The sequence below is a fragment of the Hippichthys cyanospilos genome, chromosome 17, assembly GCF_059441005.1.
Source record: "Hippichthys cyanospilos isolate Australia breed blue-spotted pipefish chromosome 17, RoL_Hcya_1.0, whole genome shotgun sequence".
NCBI classification, from domain to species: Eukaryota; Metazoa; Chordata; class Actinopteri; order Syngnathiformes; family Syngnathidae; genus Hippichthys; species Hippichthys cyanospilos.
The window spans coordinates 3,349,485-3,373,652 of record NC_142385.1 but is presented as its reverse complement, the minus strand read 5'-3'; the positions used below and the strand labels follow the sequence as shown (position 1 = coordinate 3,373,652).

Below are 24,168 nucleotides of genomic sequence, written 5' to 3'. Positions count from 1 at the left end.
TGCAGTTTAAGGCTTTATTATCATAGGTCTTTGTTGATACAGTATGGTTTTAAGCTTGATAAGATGAATCTCAAATGTAAGTCACAACAATGATACAGCACATGTAAAACAGACAATACATGTAAAAGAATTCATGTATGGTATGATATTGTGTTAGTAAAAAATAAATACATGAGTACATTTACACTCCCAAAAGCAAACAGAGGCACAAACAATTGGCCAGTAATATTTCTCTAAATGTATTGTAACTGGATTAACAGGTTGCTTAAAATGCACTTGATACAATCACTTTTATTCTGTTCTATTTACTGATAGATTTTCATAATCACTCATTCTATTATCGAGGCCATAGAAATAATTCTCTCCTTCACAACTTCATACTATGGGTGTCACATCAAATGTGCCTGATCCATGTGCGCGTTTTTCAAGCTTGGTTTTGTGTTCAACATGGTATAAAACATTCATTATACAGTGGTACCTCTACTTTCGAATGCCTCTTGTTACGAAAAATTCAGGTTACCAAATGCCTCAGTTTTTGTTGCATTTTTAATCATTTAATAATATTCATTTAAAGAGCATTTTGGGGGGCTTGAAACAGATTAGGCTATTGTAAAAAGCAGCTCTATTTATGAAAGATTCACTTCACGAAATTACTTCCTGAGCAAATTAATTTTGTAAGTAGAAGTACCAATGTAGTAAAGCTTTACAACTATCCACAGGCAATCATGATCCTCACCCCCCCAAAAAAGTATTCAATCATGGAGAGGTTTCTCATGGTTTGGGAGTCGAGTAAGGCTGCAGAAGTTACACAAAGCCCTGACTTCAACATGCTTGTTATTTAATATGTTGTTATAATGAAATAGTGCCAGAGGATATTAGAACACTATAAGATCTATTTAAAAAAAAACAAAACAAACTATATGATCTATTTAAAAAAAAAAAAAAAAAAACTGTCCCAGTCAAATCATGCGAGTGACAGTCTGTACGGCCCTATTGGGACATGCCGATAGTCACAACACTCCATAAGCAAAGATTAAATGTGTTCACTACCAACCTGCACAGCATTCTGCATGTAGTTAACGGGTCAAAAGCAAGAACTTCACAGTAAGCATTTTGATAGTCATATGATATCATTATTTACCTACCACCCAACCCAAAGGAGCTTAATCATTCATAAAAAATAAAAATAATGGGAAAAACTAGCACCTTAGGCTCAACATGAACCATTGTTATTTTGCCTGAAATGTGAATAGATTCCATAGCTTCAAATACAACATGGTTTTTAACATGTCAACCATATTTCCATGTGTATTCATGTCAGTTACAGTATATAGCGGTGAATTTCTTTCTAGTGTACTATTTCCATGTGTATTCATGTCAGTTACAGTATATAGCGGTGAATTTCTTTCTAGTGTACCAAGGGGGAGCCTCGGTTTATGTCATTTTGAAGTTATGAACAAGGCATAACATAAGAATAACGTCATCATGCAGTACCCAAAGTCATGCTCAGTTACCGCCTTGCTTACTGTTTTTCATTTAATTGTTTTATATTGACGGCCAAGAAGTGGCCGTCCAACATAAAGTTATCGTATTCGTAACTTTACTCCCGTATTAATGTAGATTAGTGGCAGATGGTGCAAACTACATACAGATTAGGGTCATTGTAAAATGAGGATGGGGGGAGGTTCCTCATCTGTAAGTGAAAGAAGTTAATATAGCATGTAGGTTATTCTGTTATAATTTTAACTGTTTTGTGTTTTATTAGTTGGCGTGATATCCAGCGTAATATGTTTTTACAACATATTTGTTCGTTTTTCTTTTATAAAAGACTTAAAAACCAAGAGGTTGAGAAGTATTAGTTGAATTGCCGCTGTTGGTTTGTTAAAAGAAGATTTACACAACTGACTGGACCATGTTCCGCACCTCTACATTGTTGAGGAGGCTGGTCAAAGTTGTGGCCGTAAGGTGGTCGATACCTGTTGTGGCAGCAATCCTCCAACTTGCTTGTGGCCACTAGGGGTAGGGGATGCCGCCAAGATGAAGGAGGATTCTTTTGGTCTGGTCTTTTTGGCCTGGATGCCAAAGTTACCGACTGGCCAAGCAGAGTATGGCTTTGGGAGTCGCCAAGGCAAAAACTGCTGGAGGAGTTCGGTGAGGCCATGCAAGACGACTTCCAGACGGCTTCAAGGAAATTCTGATCCACCATCCGCGTCTCAGGAGGGGAAAGCAGTGCACTATTGACACTGTGTACAGTGGAGATTGGGTACTACTGATATGCCGGTGGTCAGAATACTTCAAACATCCCCGGAAATCCACCAACACGTCTTCCTCTGAGGAAGCAGAGTCTGGAAACTCTGAGATGGGCTCTCCTTTTTCTGGGGCTGAAGTCACTCCTCAGTGGCAAACACCCAGGGGGGGTTTGGATGTGATACCACCAGAGATCCTAAAGGCTCTGGATGTTGTAGGGCTGTCCTGGTTGACACACCTCTGCAATGTCTCATGGACATCAGGGGCAGTGCCTTTGGATTGGCAGACTGGGGTAGGTGGTCCCCCTTTTGAAGAAGGGGGACCGGAGGTTGTGTTCTCATTATAGAGGGATCGCATCCCTCAGCCTCCCTGTTAAGGTCTATTCGGGAGTGCTAGAGAGGAGGGTCCATCGGGAAGTGTAGCGTCTCCTGTGAAGCGGACTCTGCACTGGTCTGTCATGGTAAAGAAAGAGCAGAGCCAAAAGGTGAAGCTCTCTAGTTACCAGTCAATCTACATTCCTGCCATCGCCTATGGTCACGAGCTGTGGGTCGTGACCAATAGAAGAAGATCCCACATACAAGCGGCAGAAATGAGTTTCCTCCGTCAGGCCACTGCTCCTCCGCGTTGAGAGGAGACAGTTCAGGCATCTGGTTAGGATGCCTCCCGAACGCCTCCCTGGTGAGGTGTTCCTGGTATGTTCCAGTGGGATGATCTGGGACATGTTGGAGAGACTATGTCTCTCGGCTGGCCTGGGAACGTCTGGGGATTCCCCCAGAGGAGTTGGACGAAGTGGCTGAGCAGAGGGAAGGCTAGGCTTTCCTGCTCAATATGGATGGATGGATGGATCCATGGATCCTGGATGGATACAAATTTGCATTGGAGTGTCACGCTCATTTTTTTTTTTTGGGGTGCAAATTCAGATCAACTGAAATAGATGATTACCCAGCTTTTTGCTGTTCAAGTCACCATGAGAATAATATGCAAAGTATCGCATTGTCAGTTTTCTATTTTGTTGCTTACACATTATTATTTCATTAGTGTTCTGCTAACCATAACAATGTGGTTTTCTATTGTTTTTCCTTTTTAGAGGATATGGTTGCTGTTTTTTTTTATTTTATTTTCGTGTTATCATTATGTTGCAGGATTTTATTTGTAGTAAGCAATAAGCAGGTTCACAGTAAAGGACCATTAATTGCCAACTTCTTTGTTTGCGTACATGCTGCTGATTGCAAAACCCACAACTATGGCATGGGATGTACTGTATATACAGTACAATATGGTATAATTTTAATATTGTTCTTAGTTTAATTTTGGCAAATGTCTGGCAATGTACCATTCATTTTTTAATATGTAATTTCTCTGAATTGTGTAGCATTACCAAAATAGTTTCCATTGTATATTTACGTTTATATTCTCAGTGAACAAGGTAAAAAAATGTACCCTGATGCAATTCTTCTAACGCATTCTGACCTATGTATGTAGCACGGTGCAGATCCAAAGTAGGATTGTTTGGCTGAGGTTTTCACTCTACTGTACTTCTTGACATTCTAGTTGCAAGACTAACGTGTGCCTATATTTTTCATCGATAGATTATAAAGTACATACTGTACCTCGCCCATAATTGTTATGTAGTCAACAAATTAAAGTTTACATCTTGTGTTTGTTATGCGTACAGACAGCAGGCGGGGTCGACTATTGGTTAGCCTCACACTTCTGAGGTTCTGGTTTTCGATTTCAGCTCCCTTCCTGTGTAGCGTTTGCATGTTTGCATGCTTGCATTGAAGACTGTAAATTGTCTAGAGCTGTGAATGTGAGTTTGAACTGTTGTTTGTATATGACTGGTGACCTATCCCGAATATAAAGTACTCTGGCTTTCACCAGAAGTAAGCTGGGATTGGCTCCACCATCGACAACCCTAATGTGGACAAGCGATTTAGATAATGGATGAGTGTACTATATATTGGCTGGTTTGTGTATGTTTCAAAGTGCAGAAGAACTAAACACTGATAATTTATTATAAGTGTTGTCTATAACTAGCTACTATTTATTAGATTTGCTTGTTTTGCTAGATTTACTGGATTTTGCAGTTTTGGAAGCTTTAATATCCATCTTGGTCTTCTGGATACGAGAGAATATCTCCTTGAAAAGAGCCTTGTACTCTGGAGCGTTCTGTCCCAGACGCTTATCCACCGCCTCCACTTGCTTGCCGATCATCTCAATGGCTTCTGGCGTGGAGGGGGACTGGGTGGGGCTGGGGGGAGGGGCAGGGGTGTGGCCCATGGCGCAGTCTTTCATGGAAGGGTCTCTAGAAACGGGTCGGGACGTCTGGACACCCGCGTGACAAAGGCTTTCTTCGTGGCGCCTGCATTTTCCCAGTAGCTCCTCGTATTTTTCCAGTAATGCGTGGTACTGCTCATCCACCTCCCTGAGAATGGACATCCCTCTCTTCCTCACGCTGTTGGCGTGAAGTGCGTAGCTTCCTCTTCTGCGGCCAGATGCATCCCGGGCGACTATGGCATTGAGTGCCGTGTCACTACAGCTTTTTCTCACGGGGTTTGACTCAGGCAGAGGCTCCCCATTCACACCGATGCCACCCTCTGCCTTCTCCCTAATACCCCCCCCTGTCTCGCTGACCTCTCCCTCCAGGAAGGTGTCGGTCTCAGGAGTGTAATTGAGGACAGTTTGGGTCAGAGTAACGCCATCATCCTCGTTTCCAAGGAGGAAAGTCCGAGTCCGGCGTAGCTGCTGTAGTTCATGCAGTTCCACCTCCAACTCTCGTACCCTTGCCTGGCAACTCTCTGCATCCTTAGATAAAAATAACACTCACATTGTAAGATAGGAAATTGTCCTAACATCAAAGAAATAGCACAAGAATCACCTGCACACGTGTTTGTAGGCGCGAGAAGTCTGCAAGAAGCAGATTGCACTCCTTCTCCACACCCTCTCGACGCCCTCGCTCTGTCCGGATAGCCGCTCGCAGAGCTGACACTGCCTCTCTTAGATGTTTGTTCTCCTCTTCGAATGGCTGACGCTTTGGCTCCAAAGTAAGGCTTTCAGCCCTGCCCACCACAAACTCATCCTCATACCTGACACAATTATAAAAACATGATTCGTATGGGCAGCAGGAGAGAGGAATGCTTGCATACAAATAATTGAATCCTTGAACGTTAATTATGTCTATAGTTTAAAATCAAGTTTTTTTTGTCAGACTGGGTGAAACAAAAATCTTCAAATTAAGAAATAAAATAACAAAAACCTTAAAATTTGACTGCTTACCTAAAAAAAAAAATCACACATTTCAAATTTCACCAAAATATCCGAATTGAGCATTATTATGCCCTGCACTGTGATCCTTAGCCTCAGAAACTGCCCATCAGTTATGTTGCCATTGTGTGATATGGCACTTGTTACTAACATGAGGACAAGATGTACAATGAATTCAAATGCACTTGGACATTTCAAACTCAAATAAAGAGATCATCGATATATTAATCGTTTGTCCTCACAAGGATCATGGACTTGCCGGTGTATATCCCAGCTGCCTCTGGGGAGAAGGCCGGGGCACTATGGAGTAAGACCGCTGTTAAAACGATATATGCGATTTTAAGCCCTGGGGGAAATTTTGACCTAACTAGAGTCTAAAATATTGCATGGATTGTCAAAACATGATGACTTTCAATATGCCATGCTGTCGTCCCTTCTAAATGCTTGCAAACAGGAGGTTGAGAAGGGTACCCTACAGGTGTCAAATTTAGCTCATGTTGGGCTTATTTGCTGCCATTGAAAATTGGAAATATTTGTAAATTTTGGACATATTGAATACCTGGTGTTTTATCATGTATTTCCCTTGATTTTTGCCGTCATCCTTTGAACGGCAACTCGCGAATGGGAGGCAATAGAATTTTTTGTGTTGACACCCCAAAACCACCGGGTGGCACTAGAGGCCAACCTTTGACATATGTAAGCATTTCAATGACTTCCATGATTGGCTTAGTCTGGACTCACAAAATGCAAAGGTCATAATAGTCTGATTATGACATAATACATATTCCTATTTAAATTTCATTAAATTATATAGTGATGCTACTTTTGCTATTATTGCATTTTTAGGAGCCCCCTCCTTTAAATAAGCACACACGTGGTACCAAGGATTTTAGCCCATATAGTATTTCAATAACAGGCAAAAAAAACAATGCAAATGCAAAAATTTACACTGGAAAAAAATGCAAAGTTGATGAATATTTGAGAGACTGATCATGTTTAACTACAGTACCATAATTCTAAAATATAAGACACACTTTTTATTTCCTCAAAAATGAAGGCCAAAACTGGAAAAAAAATGCGAAGTAGATGAATATTTGAGACACTGATCGTGTTTAACTACAGTACCATAATTCTAAAATATATGACAAACTTTTTTTTCTCAAAAATGAAGGCCAAAAGTAAGGGTGCATCCTATAAACAGTAAATTAAAAATTAGTTTTTTTTGTTGTTGTTGTTATTCGACACCATTTGAGGAAGTTTGATCCGTCAGCCACATAAGCTGAGTTTGGCACATAGATGTGCATTTTTATATCAGCCATATTCTGACTTACAATAATTGCCATAATGGGACGAGCTAGATGAGGGGGGTGTCATTGGGCTGTTAGCATTATGTGCCTGTTGCAGCTAACAGCAGCTCGTGTTAGCAGAGGTTGTTACAGCTTTATTTTCAATAAAAGAAGCGGGCAGACTGAACCAATGTCTGAGTCCATCCTTGTTCACACACAGGAACACTACGAAAACAGGGAGGAAAAAGTTATGATGTCTCAATCTGATTCAATTAAGAGTGCACAAGGTAGAAACACAGAAAGGTAATCCATTTGCCTCGTTTATTAATTGTGGTCTTTTTGCAGATACACACAATCATTAATTTGGTGAAATGTGGATGCTGCTCAACTTCGGGTATTTGAGGCATTTTAAAACGAACTCAAACCGCATTGTGAGGAAAAGAAAAAACAAGTGCTTTGAGCGCATTCAATGTTACACTGCTATGACATTCACTGACTTCTCACAATGTGGGAAATCAGAAAAATGCTTAAGGCAGAACAAATGTATATTTAAGGATATGAACACAAGAAAATTTGAAGAGTTTACAAAAGATGAGATTGATTATGTTTTGCTAGAGTTTCTTCACTGCTTCCAAAGTGTTGGTGCGTCTTATACACACTAACATAGAAAATACCAGATTTTGACCCCAAAATGATACACAGGTGCATCTTATATTTGGGGAATTACAGTACTTTTGTCATTGTTGCCCACCCCTGAGTTAGACCATCATACCTGGGTGCTGTGCAAAGTTCCCTGAGACAAGGGAAGGAGTGGATGGTCTTGCGTCGTTCCCTCTTCTCCCTTTTGACTCTGAGCTGTTCCACTGAGCGCAACTGCTCCACTTGTCCTGAAAGAGACTCCACCTGATTCTGCAATGTCTCAATGGTGCCTGTTAATCTAAACCAAAAGGCAGGAGACGTTTTTTGTTTTTAAGTGAATGGTGACACATTTATAATGGTAACACATTTATAAGAGAGAGTAAAGATTACCTCACTATCTTAAGCTGTGAGGCCTTGCTGTCAGTCATGAGCGTTTGGTTGGTGTGTTCAAGCTCTCTTGCAGTAACATCCAGCTGCTCATACACCTTCGCATGCTGTTCATTCATGTCTCTAAGGACTTCTAGCTGTTTTGTCAAGTACTGTAAGATAAACACGTACAGTTTACATAATTATGGACTGACACTTATAAATGAATACAGTATATGTTGTTTTGCTGAATTCATCTCTTGTACATTAGTGCTTATCAGACTATTGAGCAGTTACTAATTTTACCTTTTATCGTATTCGTGTTCAGATTCCCTGCAAAGATGGACACTTTTAAGGATACTAATGTATTTAGCCATTTCATAACTATAAAAGTCAATATATTGTCGAAACTTAATTTGATAATTGAATTATTTTCCATGTACAATTAAAACATTTAAAAAAAAAAATGCCAATTGGTTTTGACAAAAATGACATCACGTGGACCAGTGGCAAGTCTTGGATTTCAGACCAGGGCATTCACAGGACCAAACCCACCAAAAAGGTGAGCTATGAGTAGTTTTTAACATTAGCTATAAGATGCATCATGTTGTTTTTGGTGCTAACATGTCACAGCAACTGTGCAGCACAGTAGACTCTCTGGTGTCTGCAGATCAATGTATGCCCCACTGGTTTAAAAAAAAAAAAAAAGTCATAACATCATTCTACAGCAGATTACTTCCAGTGTGTCATATTTGTTAACTAGCTGTTAAGAATAATTAAATTAAAATCAACAGTTTCCTATGTTCTTTGACATTTTTTAGGCTGAAAGGGGAGTTTTGTTAGCATTGTGTGACTGTAAATGATGCCAACCTTTATGAGTAATTAACAATAAAAAGTATGCTTTATATAACTTTCCAATTGTTTGCCATTGAAACTTCAAATTTGAAATATTATATCCTTTAAATGTTGACTTAAAAATGTTGCACCTGTTAGCAAGATACAACCAGAAAACATTTATATGGACTTAGAAACTCTGATAAAACAACACCAATAAGCCGTATAGTTACACCAGAGACACCACGTGAATGAACTGACACCACAGATGTTACGATTCAATTTGTATTGAATAAACGTAGGTAGGAGAGTAAGAAACACAGTCAAGTGTCCTTATAAGAGAGAGTTGCCAATATCACTCATTTTCCTACCTCAATCTCTTGCACTTGCTCTTCATTGGTTATATACATCTGCTGCAGGGAATCCTCCAGTTCCTTGTTCCTCTCCAGCAAGGTCTTTCCCAGCTCTGCAGCCAGATGGAGATCTGTAAAGGGGAAAGATTAGACAAACATTACCTAAATGCATAGAAAAAGCATGCAGAATGTGAAGAAGAAAAAGGAAAGGAAAATCTTTATGTGTGTAGCAGGCCTAATTAATTTAGTATGACAACTTAGGGTGGAGCTTATTGTAGAGGATCCCAAAGCCCCTATCCCAGTGAGGGGCAAATATTGGCAAGTGTAAGCAAAGGTACCGGCTCTTTTGATCTTGTCAGAATTTGTTTAAGGTTGCAAATGTTCACCAGACCATTGCCAGGTCAGACTACTGCTTTTGTTGTGAGAAAACTTTTGAACATGGTAAAAAAAAATAGTGACAAGAGCAGTACAGGAGTACAATTCTGGTGATGACGTGTTGATGTTGGTAGAGATTAGATGTGGTGGTAATCATTTGGAATGAAAAATAAAAGTCATGCTCATCAGAACACAAATACAGTCAGCCCCCTGCTTACGAGCATCCTGATTTGCGAACATTCCGCCTTACGAGCGTGGATCAGGGAGAATTTTGTCCTCCGCTTATGAGCAAATCTCTCGTCTTGCGAGCATTCCGTCAAACCAGCCATTGGCTATGTAGAAATGTTCTCGCCTAACTGCGTCAATATATTCAGCAGTTGCGTCATCTACAATCATTAATAGATACTTACGGCGGTAACGTGAACGCTATTGCTCTTACAATCTCACACTGACTGTCTCACTCACGGTGTCTAAATATATTACCATTTAAGTGTAGTGTTTGTACAGCTAAAGGGAAAAACAGCTGACATGAAATTAAATGTGCCGATTGCAGGACAAAGAATTGTCATTGGTTTAAATGTGTGTTTTTTTTTTTAATTAATTGTCAATACATTCCAACCGTTTAAAAAAAAGTGCGAATAATTATCAGTCAGTCAAGGAGACGCCAATATGCTATTGGTCGATTAAGGTCACCCGGTCTCACTCACGGAGATGCTATTGGCCGGCGTCACACGTCAATCACAGAAATGCCGATATGCTATTGGCCGAACGCCTTTATCTAGCTTGATGGGACAGGATGGAAGGAAGTAGACAAAATGAGTGAAAAACGGAATGTTTTGAAGACTTTGCAAACTTTATCTGTTAGACATAGCTTCTAAAATTACTAGCAGCGGTAAAGGAAGAAATAAGAGGATGATGTTTTAGTATCTCCGTGATTTGCACCATGACTGAAAGAGTTACTGTAACACTGTAAGACCAATAGCCTATTTGCATTGCCGGATTGACTCAAGAGGTTTATCTCTGCACCCTATTACGGGTGATGATACAGCGCCATATAATGGTTGCTAGACAAAATTGCATGTCAGGTTAGTCGGCGATCTCCCGATATGCTTTGGGACAGCGTCATTGTTGCAATTTTGTGAGTTGTAACCAAAGGTGAACTGACGCTCGAACAAGCCAAAGGTGTACTGCCTAGTAAATGAAACACACACAACCACCTCTCCGCTTCCACCGTGCTCAATTCACGTCGGGAAAAACAGTTGACATGAAATTAAGTGTGCCGATTGCAGGACAAAAAATCGTCACAGATTTAAATGTGTTTTAATCAATAAGATGTCAATACATTCCAACCGTTTAAAAAAAAAGTGCAAATAATTATCAGTCAGTCAAGGAGACGCCAATATGCTATTGGTCGATTAAGGTCACCCGGTCTCACTCACGGAGATGCTATTGGCCGGTGTCACACGTCAATCACAGAAGTGCCGATATGCTATTGGCCGAACGCCTTTATCTAGCTTGATGGCACAGCTGGTTGGGATGGAAGGAAGTAGAGAAAACCCTGACTGAAAAAGTTACTTTGACACTGTAAGACCAATAGCATATCTGATTTACCGTATTGACTTAGAGCATTCATTTCTGCTCATCTCCGCTTATCTCAGCACAAGTCACGTCTTTCCAAAGGTAAAAGTCATTTATCCTTTGTATTGGTTATTTAATGCAACTGTACAGTAGATTATGTCACTTAATGTTAATTTATGTATACAGCGTGATGATTTTACCTAAGGCTTCTGCGCGCGTTGCACTCACGAATTAACATGGGTTTGGATTGCCCGCTATACGAGCAATTCGAGATACGAGCGTAGCCGCTGAACGGATTAAGTTCGTAACCCGGGGGCCCACTGTACCGTTCCAGGGGAACATTTCAAAATAAAAGCTTGGTATGGCCATTGCATTGATTTTGCATTGTTGATGTTGCCTTTCATGTTTTATTTGGTGTATTTAATTTGAAGCTAAAGTTGACAGACTGCGTTTGTGGTGTGTTACATTCTGTTATTGTTTTTATAGAACTGAACCATGACAATAGTTCCTTAAGGATCAAGTCTAATGAAGCGTGCACCTGTCCATGTCAAATGCGCAGCAGAGCGAGAGCACCCAGAGACTGGTAGAGGGTTTGGGAGGCGGTACTACAGTGCATTAAAGGCAGGCCAGTCCCGGAATCATTTTAACAGTTTTCAGTAGAGATCAAAACATTGATATTCCCACAGCATTGATATTCCCACAGTACCTTTCCTTATCTTGGAGAAATTTAAAGTTTGAGGTGACACTAGATTGAAATGTGTCAGTCTCACGCTTAGTGTGTTGTGTTGACAGCTTTGCAATAAAGAATGCCACTTATCAGAAGCTAAGGCTTTTGGCTAAAGCTAATCTGCTTGGAAACAACTTGCTTAAGTATGTTCTTGCTGAGCATGTCAGGTAGGTGTGGTTGTGGTTATTATGAAAATTACCTGCAGGCAAACTCACTCAGACAAATTTTCAGATCAAGGCAATTCATGACTTGAAGGGCGAGTAGACATTCCACCAACCATTTGTATACAACCCATTAAAAACGTAAGTCAGGTCACATTCAGAAAAGCAATGATGTAGAAATTATAGCTCAACCAGAGGACTTTCTAAAAGTGGCAATTTTGTAACTGTAGTCTTGTATTTGTTGTATTTCAGCAAAGCAGCAGTTGACAGCATTCTGATACAATGTCAGGACTAACTATTATTAAGAAATTAAATCTACAACATTAAGTGAAAAGGGTTAGATTTGCTTATATAACTAAAAAATACAATCTTCCTCAGATGATCTAGGTCCTAGAACAAACCAAATCGAGGGAGATTTAAAACCACTAGAAATCAAACAAACAAAAACACTCTGAACAGCTAATCCATCCACTTGTAACATCTCCTTTGCTGCCAGGGAGGCAAAGAGCTGAAAGTATAAAAGGCTAGAGAAAAGGCGAAAAAGGAAGCAGACAAATCAATACTAATAATTGCATTAGCGAACACTAGTCAATAATTGCCATACACACAACTGTGTGTTTGCTCCAGACAGGCCTGAAGCGTTACTCATTGCAGCACAAAACACCCCCCATTATTGCATCATGGGTAATGTCTTCATTTCCTGTGAGTTTCTGTTAATTGCTATGATTGGATATCTTGAGGGATGGACGCCACAAGTACTGAACCAAGTATCAGTATCGGGCTGATTACTGTCCTTTTTTCAAGGTTTTACTTGAAATGACAACAGTATTGGCTGCTCTCTTGGAGCACAATCACAAAGTAGAAATCACAAAGGACAACAATAGAAAATTGCCATTGATATCGTGAAATGTTAAGAAAAAATGCTACATTGTAAATGTAGCGAACAAAATGTCAACGGTTCCTCCTATCCTGTGTTCCAGCCATTCATTGTGTGTAATAGATGAAGAATTCTCTATATCTGCTCAAATAACAGCATTTACGAGCCCCCAGTGTTGTAATATTCCAACCTTACTTGTAAGCCTATGAAAACATGCCCTCTCTTATTTGTTTCCTCTTCAAACCACATTTACATCATTAATGGCTCCTTTTGTTCTGTTCTGAAATGCTATTGGATGACAGAATGGTTAAATAGGCCTCGGTATCTGGACATAAAATCATTCGAATTGAGATTCTATAATGGTCAACCGGAGGAACCCCAACCCTCTAACCCTTTTAGATGAGATGAATCAAGAATTAAGAACAATTTTTGAAGAAAAAAAATGTCATAATTTAGGTGTCTAGATCATGATTAGTTCATTAAATATACTGATACTGTGATATTTTTAGCATGTTTTTGGTCACGTGGAGGGGTGCGAGGCGGGTCGGAAGGCTGGCGTGGTTGCGGAGGTGGAGGGCCCAAAAGCAGGAGGGCGTTGAGACAGGGGCTTCATGTAATCCATATTTATTAACTCAAGGAACGGGAACCAAAGTGGGAAAAACAGGGCGGCAAAAACTCTAACTAAGGGCGCAGGCAGGCTGGAAAAACAGAAAACAAACACTACGGGCAGGCTGGCAGGAAAACATGGGGCAGACGGACGACGGGAGAAACACGACTATACGATAATATGACAGTACGAAAATGCGACAATACAATGAGATAATATGACAATGATCTGACACAGGCTGAAACAAAAACTCGGCTTAAATACACTCACACACTAATCAGACTAACGCACGGCAGCTGGGCAGGGAACAATAGGCAAAGAGAGTGGATTGGAGGACACACGAGGGGCAGGTAACATGGACAGGTGGACTAAATAAAAACTAACGCAGGGAGACACGAAAGGAGCAGAAGCAGGAACTATATACGTAAACAGAAAGGAACAGAACCCCTCAAAAAAAAAAACACAACCCAGAATCCAACAAACCATGACAGTTTTGTCCTGATTAGTTCATGACATGAAATGTACTGATACTGTGAAATTTCTAACATGTTTTGTCCATGTTGTAATTTTATAACATTGGTTCAAAGTGGTATCACAAATTGGGGCTACGCATTGAACCCCATATTTATTAACTGTACTTGACAGATTTTGATTTGAGATGAAAATAAAATGTTTTACATTACTTTAGAAATTAAATAACACATTTTAATCATAAAAAGAGGGCAGTTGTGTATTTTTATATTTCTGTAGCTATGCCATTGCATAATTTGAGAAATATTCCTATATACATCTGCTTGATTGCCTTTGTTTGAAATGTGTCATTTAACTACCAATGTATAATTACAGTGGGCCCCCGGGTTACGAACTTAATCCGTTCAGCGGCTACGCTCGTATCTCGAATTGCTCGTATAGCGGGCAATCCAAACCCATGTTAATTCGTGAATGCGTGCAACGCGCGCCGAAGCCTTAGGTAAAAACGACACACTGTATACATATATTAAAATTGAGTGACATAATCTCTGTACACTTGCATTATATAATAAATACAATGGATAAATAGCTTTTACCTTTGAAAGGACGAGACTTGAGCTGGGTGTAAGCAGAGGGGGGCAGAGTCCAACGCTCAAAGTTAACACGGCGATAGATATGCTATTGGTCTTACAGTGTTACAGTAACTTTTTCAGTCAGGGTGCAAATCATGCAGATACTAAAACATCATCCTCTTATTTCTTTCTTTACCGCTGCTAGTAATTTTAGAAGCTATGTCTAACAGATAAAGTTTGCAAAGTCTTCACAACATTCCGTTTTTCACTAATTTTCTCTCCTTCCTTCCATCCTGTCCCATCAAGCTAGATAAAGGCGTTCGGCCAATAGCATATCGGTATTTCTGTGATTGACGTGTGACGCCGGCCAATAGCATCTCCGTGAGTGAGACCGGGTGACCTTAATTGACCAATAGCATATTCGCATCTCCGTGACTGACTGATAATTATTCGCACTTTTTTTTTTAAACGGTTGGAATGTATTGACAATTAATTTTAAAAAAAACACACATTTAAACCAATGACAATTCTTTGTCCTGCAATCGGCACATTTAATTTCATGTCAGCTGTTTTTCCCTTTAGCTGTACAAACACTACACTTAAATGGTAATATATTTAGACACCGTGAGTGAGACAGTCAGTGTGACGTTGTAAGACCAATAGCGTTCACGTTACTGCCACAAGTATCTACTGATGATTGATGATGTCGCTATTGTTGATATTATTGACGCAATTAAACGAGAACATTTCTACATACTCAATGGCCGGCATGTCGAATAGCTCGTAAGGTGAGAGGTTTGTTCGTAAGCGGAGGACAAAAATCTCCCTGATCCACGCTCGTAAGGCGAATTGTTCGTAAATCAGGGTGCTCGTAAGCCGGGGGCCGACTGTATTTGTATTACTTTAATCTAAAATCAATTAGAAAAACAGTTCAGTTTTCAAGGTCGAAATAACTATGTAGATTATGTGAATATTAGGCTAACTGTATAGTACTGCTTGATGGCCCTTTTGGAAATGTGTCCGCCTGTGACCTTGAGGAACAATAAGATGCTAATTTTTGGACTGTCAGTCTGGACTGTGTGAAAGCAATGGAATGTGTGAATCTATTGTGTAGACATTATTTCTGCCAATGAGTAAATCTTACTTGCAAATCTTACCTGTCCTGGAAAATAACTAGTTCTTTCAAATTACAGTGTGCAAGACGTCATTGAGGCCATCCAGAATAGGGACAGTGAGGTGGAACTGTCCTCAGAGTCAGACTCAAGTGATGAAGAGTATGGAAGCAGCAGTAAAGTCGGGAAGGGAAATCGACAACCCGATCACCACCATACTGCTCATACCGCCATCCCAAAAGAAACTGAATTCACCTGCCCCCGTGACCGGTATTCCTGGCTGAAGAAAGATTTAATCAGTCCCTGCACTGATTTTTCAGGTCAGGATGTCACTAATGATCTGCCCTCCTGTCGCACACTGCTGGGGTACGTCCAGAACTTTGTGACGGAGGACATGATCCAGGCTCTGACTGATAATACCAATCTGTAGAGTTTTCGGAAAGGTCTTAAGCACCAATAAAAAAAAAAAAAAGATTGGAATGTACTTGAAGATGGGTCTTGTACAAATGGCTGGCGACAGCAAGTATTGGGAGGCAGATACGTGGTACAGTCCTGTCGCAGATCTTGTGTCACGCAACAGATTTCAGGCTCTATTGGCATCATTGCATTTTGTGGACAACCTGCCTGATGCCGCGTTCAGATTGAGCGCGTCGTTTATGCTCTACGCGGGACGTTTTGTCGCGAGGTCAAGATGAAGTTCACTTTTCATGCAACAGTGTCGTGCGAGGGGAGGGGAGTGAGCTTGCCGTGCACTTTACAGTGGATCCGGAAAGGAAAGCATTGCTGAGAACTTTCACTTTTCCGGGATATGGCTGAGCCAATATTTTCACCTTTCGCACCTTTAACGCGACACGTGACAAAAGTTCAAATTTTTTAACTTCTCGCGTCACGTAATTACGCGTCACGCCTGTCGCCCATCGCTCCATCACGTCGCCTGACGTGTCATCTCGCCCTGTCGCACGAACTCCATTGACTACAATACAAAACCGTCCGTTTTTATGCCTCCATCGCACTCCATCTGAACACAACATGAGATTGAAAAAAGAGCAGACAAACTGGAAACTAAGACCATGGCTGGATGCTTTCAGGGAGAGATCCCTAAAGGTTGTCCCAGAAGAACTTAACTCAGTGGATGAAATGATGACCCCCTTCAGAAGGAAATTCGACAACATCAAACAGTACATGCGAGGCAAGCCAAACCCATGGGGGTACAAATGTGGGTGAGGGCTGGCAACTCTGGTATGCTGTGCAATTTCGATGTATACCAATGGAACACAGTCAATATCAGAACTTGGACTATCGAGGGATGTGGTGATGAAGCTGGCCTCCACACAACCACAAGGCAAAAACTACAAAATATATGCAGACAAGTACTTCACCAGTGTCCCACTTGTTGCGAGGTTGCATGAGTGTGACATTCATTACACAGGAACAGTCAGACAGTCGCGGCTTCTAAACTGCAACCTCAAAAACCTGAAAAAACCCTGAAAAAACCTTGAAAGAAAAGGGAAGCTTGACATCTGATGTCAGAGTGGAGGCGAACCACGTTTGTGGTGTGACATGGTATGACACCCAACAGGTCACACTTGTGTCATCCTTTGCTGGCCCAGAACCAATGGAAAAGGTTCAACGATGGGACAAAACTGCCAAAAGATTTGTTGAAGTCCAGAGGCCTTACACCGTGGCAATCTACAACAAAAACATGGGGGGGGAGTGGATTTGCTGGACTCATTTGCCGCTAAGTACAAGTTCCTTCTCAAGTCTCATCGTTGGTACATCTACATCTTCTGGCATACAATTATACTTGCTGTCATCAATGCTTGGCTCCTGTACAAAAGGGACTGCAAGGCCTGGACTTTATTAAAGACATACTGATCAGGAAACGGTTTCAGGCCCGTTGGCATCCTCACTTATCCTGACTGGTTCAGTTGTCTCAGTACCAAAACGAGGGCAACCATCCTCAACCCTATGTGTACTCCAGCTGCCAGGCCAGCTAAGAAGACAAAAACACACCAACACCCACCAACGGAAGTTCGCAAAGACATGACTGGACATTTTCCCAACAAAGGTGATAGAGGAAGGTGCGGACAATGTGCTAAAGGCTACACCAACACACTTTGGAGAAAGTGTGATGTGCGGTTCTGTTTTGCTGAACAAAGGAACTGCTTTTTGGACTACCACAGTTAAAGGATGAAGACAGAAAACATGCAGCCTCAGTTTCTTTTCAAGATTTGTATATACAGTGTGCATCCAGTGTTTTTAAAATATGGATTTTTTTTTAATAAATTACTTTTCATTAAAAAAGATGTGACTATTATCATTATTATTGTTGTTGTTGTTGTTGTTGTAATTGTGCAGATACAAATACTTACGTGGCTCTTTGTAAGCAGGAAAGTCAAAACAAACACACTCACAGTGTTACTTGCCTGTGTTTTGAAGCAGCCCCAAAACATTACTAAGCCTCCTCCATGTTTCACCGTAGGGACAGTGTTCTTTTCTTTGTATGCTTGGTTTTTGAGTCTATGAACATAGAGTTGATGTGCCTTACTAAAAAGCTCCAGTTTGGTCTCATCTGTCCAAAGGACATCCCAGAAGCTTTGTGGCTTGTCAACATGCATTTTTGCAAATTCCAGTCTCGCTTTTTTATGATTTTTTTTTCAGCAGTGGTGTCCTCCTTAGTCGTCTCCCCGAAGAAAAGAACACTGTCCCTACGGTGAAACATGGAGGAGGCTCAGTAATGTTTTGGGGCTGCTTTGCTTCATCTGGCACAGGGTGTCTTGAATGTGTGCAAGGTAAAATGAAATCTGTAGACTATCAAGGCATTCTGGAGAGAAATGTGCTGCCTGGTGTCAGAAAGCTTGGTCTCAGTCGCAGGTCATGGGTCTTCCAACAGGACAACGATCCAAAACACACAGCCAAAAACACCTAAGAATGGCTGAGAGAAAAGCGTTGGACTATTCTAAAGTGGCCTTCCATGAGCCCGGATCTGAATCCCATTGAACATCTGTAGAAGGAGATGAAACATGCCATTTGGAGAAGACGCCCATCAAACCTGAGACAACTGGAGCAGTTTGCTCATGAGGAGTGGGCCAAAATACCTGTTGACAGCTGCAGAACGCTCATTGACAAATACAGAAATCGCTTAATTGCAGTGATTGCCTCAAAAGGTTATGCAACAAAATATTAAGTTATGGGTACCATCATTTTTGTCCAGGCCTGTTTCATTAGTTTGTTCTTTTAAATAATTATGTTAATCAGCAATTCAAAAGTGATGGCTGATTTTGATTATTTAATTTTCAATAAATTTTTATTTATTGTTACTTTTGTAAGTTTCAAGTGATTTCAGTGAGAATTGTGGGTTTTTCCTTCTTTAACTGAGGGGTACCAACAATTTTGTCCACGTGTGGACAATATATATATATATATATATATATATATATATACGGTTACAAAAATGTTTCACAATTATTTTTTCTTTATTTGGCTTTCAGGGGACCAGTGACATCTACTAAATATGGTCTTTGCTAGCTCAACCTAACACAAAAACAGGAGCACTGAACGAGCCTCGGAGACCAGTCATTTGATTTCGACCGAGGTCCATTCTTGGCTGGTAGTTGGTGCAATGACCAAGCATTTGCTTCCCGGAATTCAGCCAGAAGAGACTACGACAGGGAAAACACACATACATGCTTCCCCCACCCCCGTAAACACACAATAGGCCCAAACAAAGATGCATGTTAATGACACATCTGACTCTGTTATTTTCCTACTTTTGGAGCTGCTATGTGAGACACAGCAACATCAGGAATTTCAATTGCTAGTTTTTTCGTTGTATGTCTGTGTACAATGACAATAATTCTAATCTATTCTATTCCAGTTTTGGCAGTTCTGGAATTGTAACAGAAACTTTCAGTTAAATTATGCATATTTGCTCCTTTGGATACATGAAACAGTCAATATACTGTATAAGACACAGCTCTTTGTAAAAGAGCAAAGGGCATAATGTTTAAACTTGTAGTTCAAATAATATTTTTAGCTAGCCATGAAAACAAAACTAAATTGTATGTCTAAAGTTAGTTGTATGTCCAAGTATGCTATTTCTTTTAACTTTAGGAAATCAGCCACCTTGAAGCTCCCATTAAACTTGCAGTAAGTACTCTTTTTAAAATTGGGGAGAGTTGGGTTAATTCAACGCATGTTTTGGGGCATTGCCAGAGGAAGCCAGAGTACACAGAGAAAAGCCACACATATATAGGGAGAACATACAAATGGCTCACAGGAAGGGCGGATCCTAAATTGAACCCAGGACCTCTAGACTGTGAAGTGGACATGCTAAACAGTCTCTCACTGTGCTGCCAGCCGATTGAGCCCATGAGATGAGAAGACATTTTTGACAAATTTGTAATGCAGTGAAAAATAATGCCTAGCATTTTCAAAATGTTTTTTACCGAGCAAACTGCAACAAAATGAACGATCTAGTGTGCAAATGTAAATATAATAGAAGAGTCAGGCTCATTTATCAGCTACAGCTGAGATCTTTCCTGAAGCTAAGTAGTTTAACGAAATATATATATATATATATATATATATATATATATATATATATATATATATATATATATATATATATATATATATATATATATATATATATATATATATAATTTTTTTTTTTTATAACATTAAGAAACCACTGTTGTCAAAGGAGGCATATCCAAACCTGGTCCTCAGGGGCCGCTATCCTGCATGTTTTTGAGGTTTCTGGCCTCCCAACACATCTGATTCATATGAGCAGCTCACCAGCAAGCTCAGAAGAAGCCTGATAAAGATCCTAATCATTTCAATCAGCTACATTGGGTGATGGTAACATCAAAAACATTCAGGATGGTTTGTTGATTTTTTTTTTCTTTTTCTTTTTTTTTTTTTTTTTTGCTTGGTAAAAAACAATAAACCAAACAACACATTTCAACCTAATTATGAATGACCAAACTTACTACTTTTTTTTTTTCTTATGTATACAGTGAGATTTTCGTTAATTATCTCCCCGTCCATTTTGGTCAAGACAAGAGATTGCCACGTCTGATCCTGGAAAGCAGCTACCCTGCATGCATTGGATTACCCCCCTTTAACACGACTGATTCAAATGATCAGGATCGTTATCAGGCTTCTGCAGACCTTGCTGATGAGCTGATGATTTGAATCAGATGTGATGTAGGAGAGAGACATTAAAATCATGCAGGTATGCAGCTTTCTAGGAACAGGTTTCCTACCACCTATCAAGACAACGTGACGTCAGAACCATAAAACATAAATTTCAGTCACCCTGAGATTAGACATCACAGCAGATAACAATTCATCCTGGAAGCATAATTTTAAATGTGAAAGGATTGTAACCGGAAAAAACCCATACAAGCATGAGAACAAGCGTGCTAACACACAGTGGCCCCTAACCACGTGGCCCGGCACTGGTCTGTGGATCAACTGGTACCAGGGCACATGGACCACACCCAAAATAATGATGTTTTGGATCTGATTTAGTTTAACAGTTCATTCATTTGTTCCTTGTTTGGCCTGATCTTTGTTTTTGGGCTCTGCCTCTGGCCGCTGTTGATATTACATTTTGTAGTGAGGAAGGACGGTGTGGCCTCTGTTTAAGGCAGTCACTGTCGGACAAACAAATGTTGTTTTGTCCCGGGGAAATCTGGCCCCGGGAGTGTATTTAAGTTGTACTTTCTTTGGAAGAATGTTGTCATTTATAATAATATGCCCAAAATGAGTTTGTTTGTTGATCCAACAACTTGTGACTGTGGATAACACGCTAGCTAATGTTAGTTCTTATCTTCAGCATGTTATGTAGTGCTGCCTTGTATGCGTTTAGCTTGTTAGCATTTTTGTTTGTGGCAGGTATTTTTTGACAAAGCCGAAAATTAAGTACATTTCTGCTGTAATTATAGTTGTTTGATAAACATAAAATGCAGCTTCAGTTTTAGTTTTTATGATTTCTTTCTTTTTTTTTTTTAAGAGGAAGTCAGGTCAAGCATTTAAAGTGGACCCCGGTTTACGACGTCCAGCCTTACATTTTTTCCATCTTACAACGTGGCCTGCGACGTTTTTCATTTGGCCCCTCTTTACGCCATTTATTTCGCCTTACGACACATTCAACATGGCAGTCAGTGTGCGTGACACATCCAACATGGAAGTCAGTGTGGGCGCATACATCTATACGTACACGCGTCACCGCTTACGTCACTACAATGCTGGTCTGCTATTGGTCGGTGTCACGACTCCCTAAGATACTGGTCTACTATTGGCCGGCGTCACGGGGTCATGAAGATGCTAGTTTGCGCATCACACGTGCACACAGACACAAACTCAGACAGACGTGTGCATACACATGCACACACAAACTAAATAAATAATTCTTGACAAATAAACAGTAAATCTCTTTCCAGAATTGTGATCATATTTGCATGGATCATTTTTCATGATAATACACACATGACTAAAAGGCTGGACCTTTTGTTCGGGATTCCCTAACGGACAAAATGTGATTATTTGACTGTTTGCAAAAACATGTGTTTATGTTTTAATATAAGTGACCAAACTAACCTTTTTGTATATCACAACAAGATGTGGAGGATGACCACTTCCAGTTAAGCGAATGTGCTAGTGCACATGTGTCTCACTATGTAAGTAATATCAACAGCGGCCAGAGGCCAACGGTCATATTGTGGGGGAGGGGCTGCTCTAAAACCACATTATCCTATGTAAATGTAATATGTATGTAATATCAACAGCTGCCAGAGGCAGCGCCAAAAGTTTCAATGTCACAATCAGGTGGCTGAGACCGTGCTAAATATTGTGCTGACAATGCTGCGCTATTGTTAGCTTAGCACAGTATCTACGGTTCAACAGCTGTTAATGAAGCAAACGCTGCACATACCAATTGTCCCAAGTTCTCCCTTCCGCCTTTCTGCAAGCCAGGTGAGTGCTCTAGCTTGGCTCTGTTTTGTATTGAAAGCTCAGCTGGCCGTATTGGATCGCTCCCGGTGACCGCAAAGCGGCCGCCATGATTCATTCCTGCCCCTTGCGTGAGCCGTTGAATGTTCCCAAAGTTGATTGGCTGTCGCGACAGGAAACGCGAAAAAAGTTAAAACATTTTAACTTCGCGAGAAAGGTGAAATTTTGCTTCTCGTGACCGCGCGCGGCCATTTGCATCGCTCCATTCGCGTCGCCCAACGCGCATTGGGCCAGTCACGCGAACTCCGTTGACTACAATACAAAACTCTCCGCTTTTTCACCTTGTTCGCGTTCGGTGTGCATGCAGCATTAAACTGAGTCATCTCCAAAACAATATTTCGGGTGCAGCCCACGCAGCCCGGTACCAGTTGATCCACAGACCGGTACCAGTTCTCGGGCAGGGGGTTGGGGACCACTGCAATATAAGGCTTGGGGGCCATATTAGGCCTATCACATCATTTTAAGTGGCCCATGAAATGCTAATTATGATTGAAAGTTTATGACTAATATCCTGAAATTGAACGTTCATTTAAACTCTTATAGATTCATGGGAAACAAAGAACATTTTTCTGTTACCAATCCCCATTTTGAGCAGTTTTTAATTGTCCCTTGAGTTCCAAATGAGGTTAATGTGTGACGATCATACGTAAAATGTATTTAGCTTCACAGTCATAACAGCCCTGAGACAGAAATCATTACTACACAATGCTGCCCACGAGAAAAATAAATAAATAAATAAATAAATAAATAAATAAATAAATAAATAAAAACCGAGCAGTTTTTAGGGACATGCACTTACACTGCCTGCTTTCAAGACATTCTGTTAGGACTCAACCAAGCGACCAAAAATTAGTATGGTCTTGACTCTGCCACTTAAAATAAGAATGCAAACTTATTATCAGTCGCGCGCGTAGGGTTGGCCTTTGTTATGAGAGATGTCACGGAGCGGCATGCGGCAGTAGCCGCTTCAAGCTTGGGATGCTGCGGCCAAGAAGGGGGAATCTTACCCTGCTCCAAGTCTCGTTGGTCGTACCAAGGCTCTTCCTCCTCGGTAATGAATTCGTCCATCGTGCCTGAGCTAAGCATGGAGGAAGAACACGGTCGAAATAATGGAGGTTCCGACAAGATCCTCCGAGCGTCTTCAAGACATCAAGCCGAAGCTGCCTCTGTGACAAGGTTCCTATTTCCTTCCTCTCCTCGCCATTCTCTCTCTCTCGTCATCCGCCTTGGCCCATCCTGGCTGCCACTGCAGAGACGTGGCAGTGATGTTGCAAGAGAAGCACTTCCTGTCATTGCGGTCTGACCGGGTCAGGCCAGCCTCCCCTTGAAATTGAATCAGCATCCACTTAGTTTTTAAACATCTGTTTTTAAATTCTATACTACGATAAGGGTCTGAAAGCGCTTTGCGAGTCACTTTCAAAATAAAAGCGTAGGAAATGCATATGTAGCCCTTTGGGATGCGTTATGTATGAAAAGGGCGTAAAATTTTAGAGTGACTTATTTATCTGAAATCCGAAGTTATAACATGCGCAATTATCTTGATTATGCAGGTGGTTTAATACGCAGATTTGTGGTGGCGGGGGGATAGGTTGACATACATGAGTGGTACAGAAACTGATTCAAATAAAATATTTTTAAATTCATCAAATCCACTTGTTTTTTAGGCTTTAATTCTTTTA

General features: G+C 40.6%; 1 protein-coding gene across 2 annotated transcripts; it reads right to left on the bottom strand.

Annotated features, from left to right (window-relative positions):
- Positions 1 to 23,855, bottom strand: LOC148409248 (cerebellar degeneration-related protein 2-like). 2 transcript variants are annotated; one of them, XM_088439454.1, is made up of 6 exons: positions 23,497 to 23,855; positions 9,008 to 9,120; positions 7,827 to 7,975; positions 7,570 to 7,734; positions 5,126 to 5,333; positions 1 to 5,052 (listed from the first exon to the last, which is right to left on the bottom strand). In XM_088439454.1, exons 1-6 carry the CDS (start codon positions 23,573 to 23,575, stop codon positions 4,288 to 4,290), a joined length of 1,479 nt encoding a protein of 492 aa, XP_088295580.1. In that variant the 5' UTR covers positions 23,576 to 23,855; the 3' UTR covers positions 1 to 4,287. The 2 variants fall into 2 exon arrangements, with proteins under 2 accessions (XP_088295580.1, XP_088295581.1); XM_088439455.1 differs by lacking the exon at positions 23,497 to 23,855 and adding an exon at positions 9,583 to 9,635.
- Between the last annotated feature and the right edge of the window lie 313 nt (positions 23,856 to 24,168).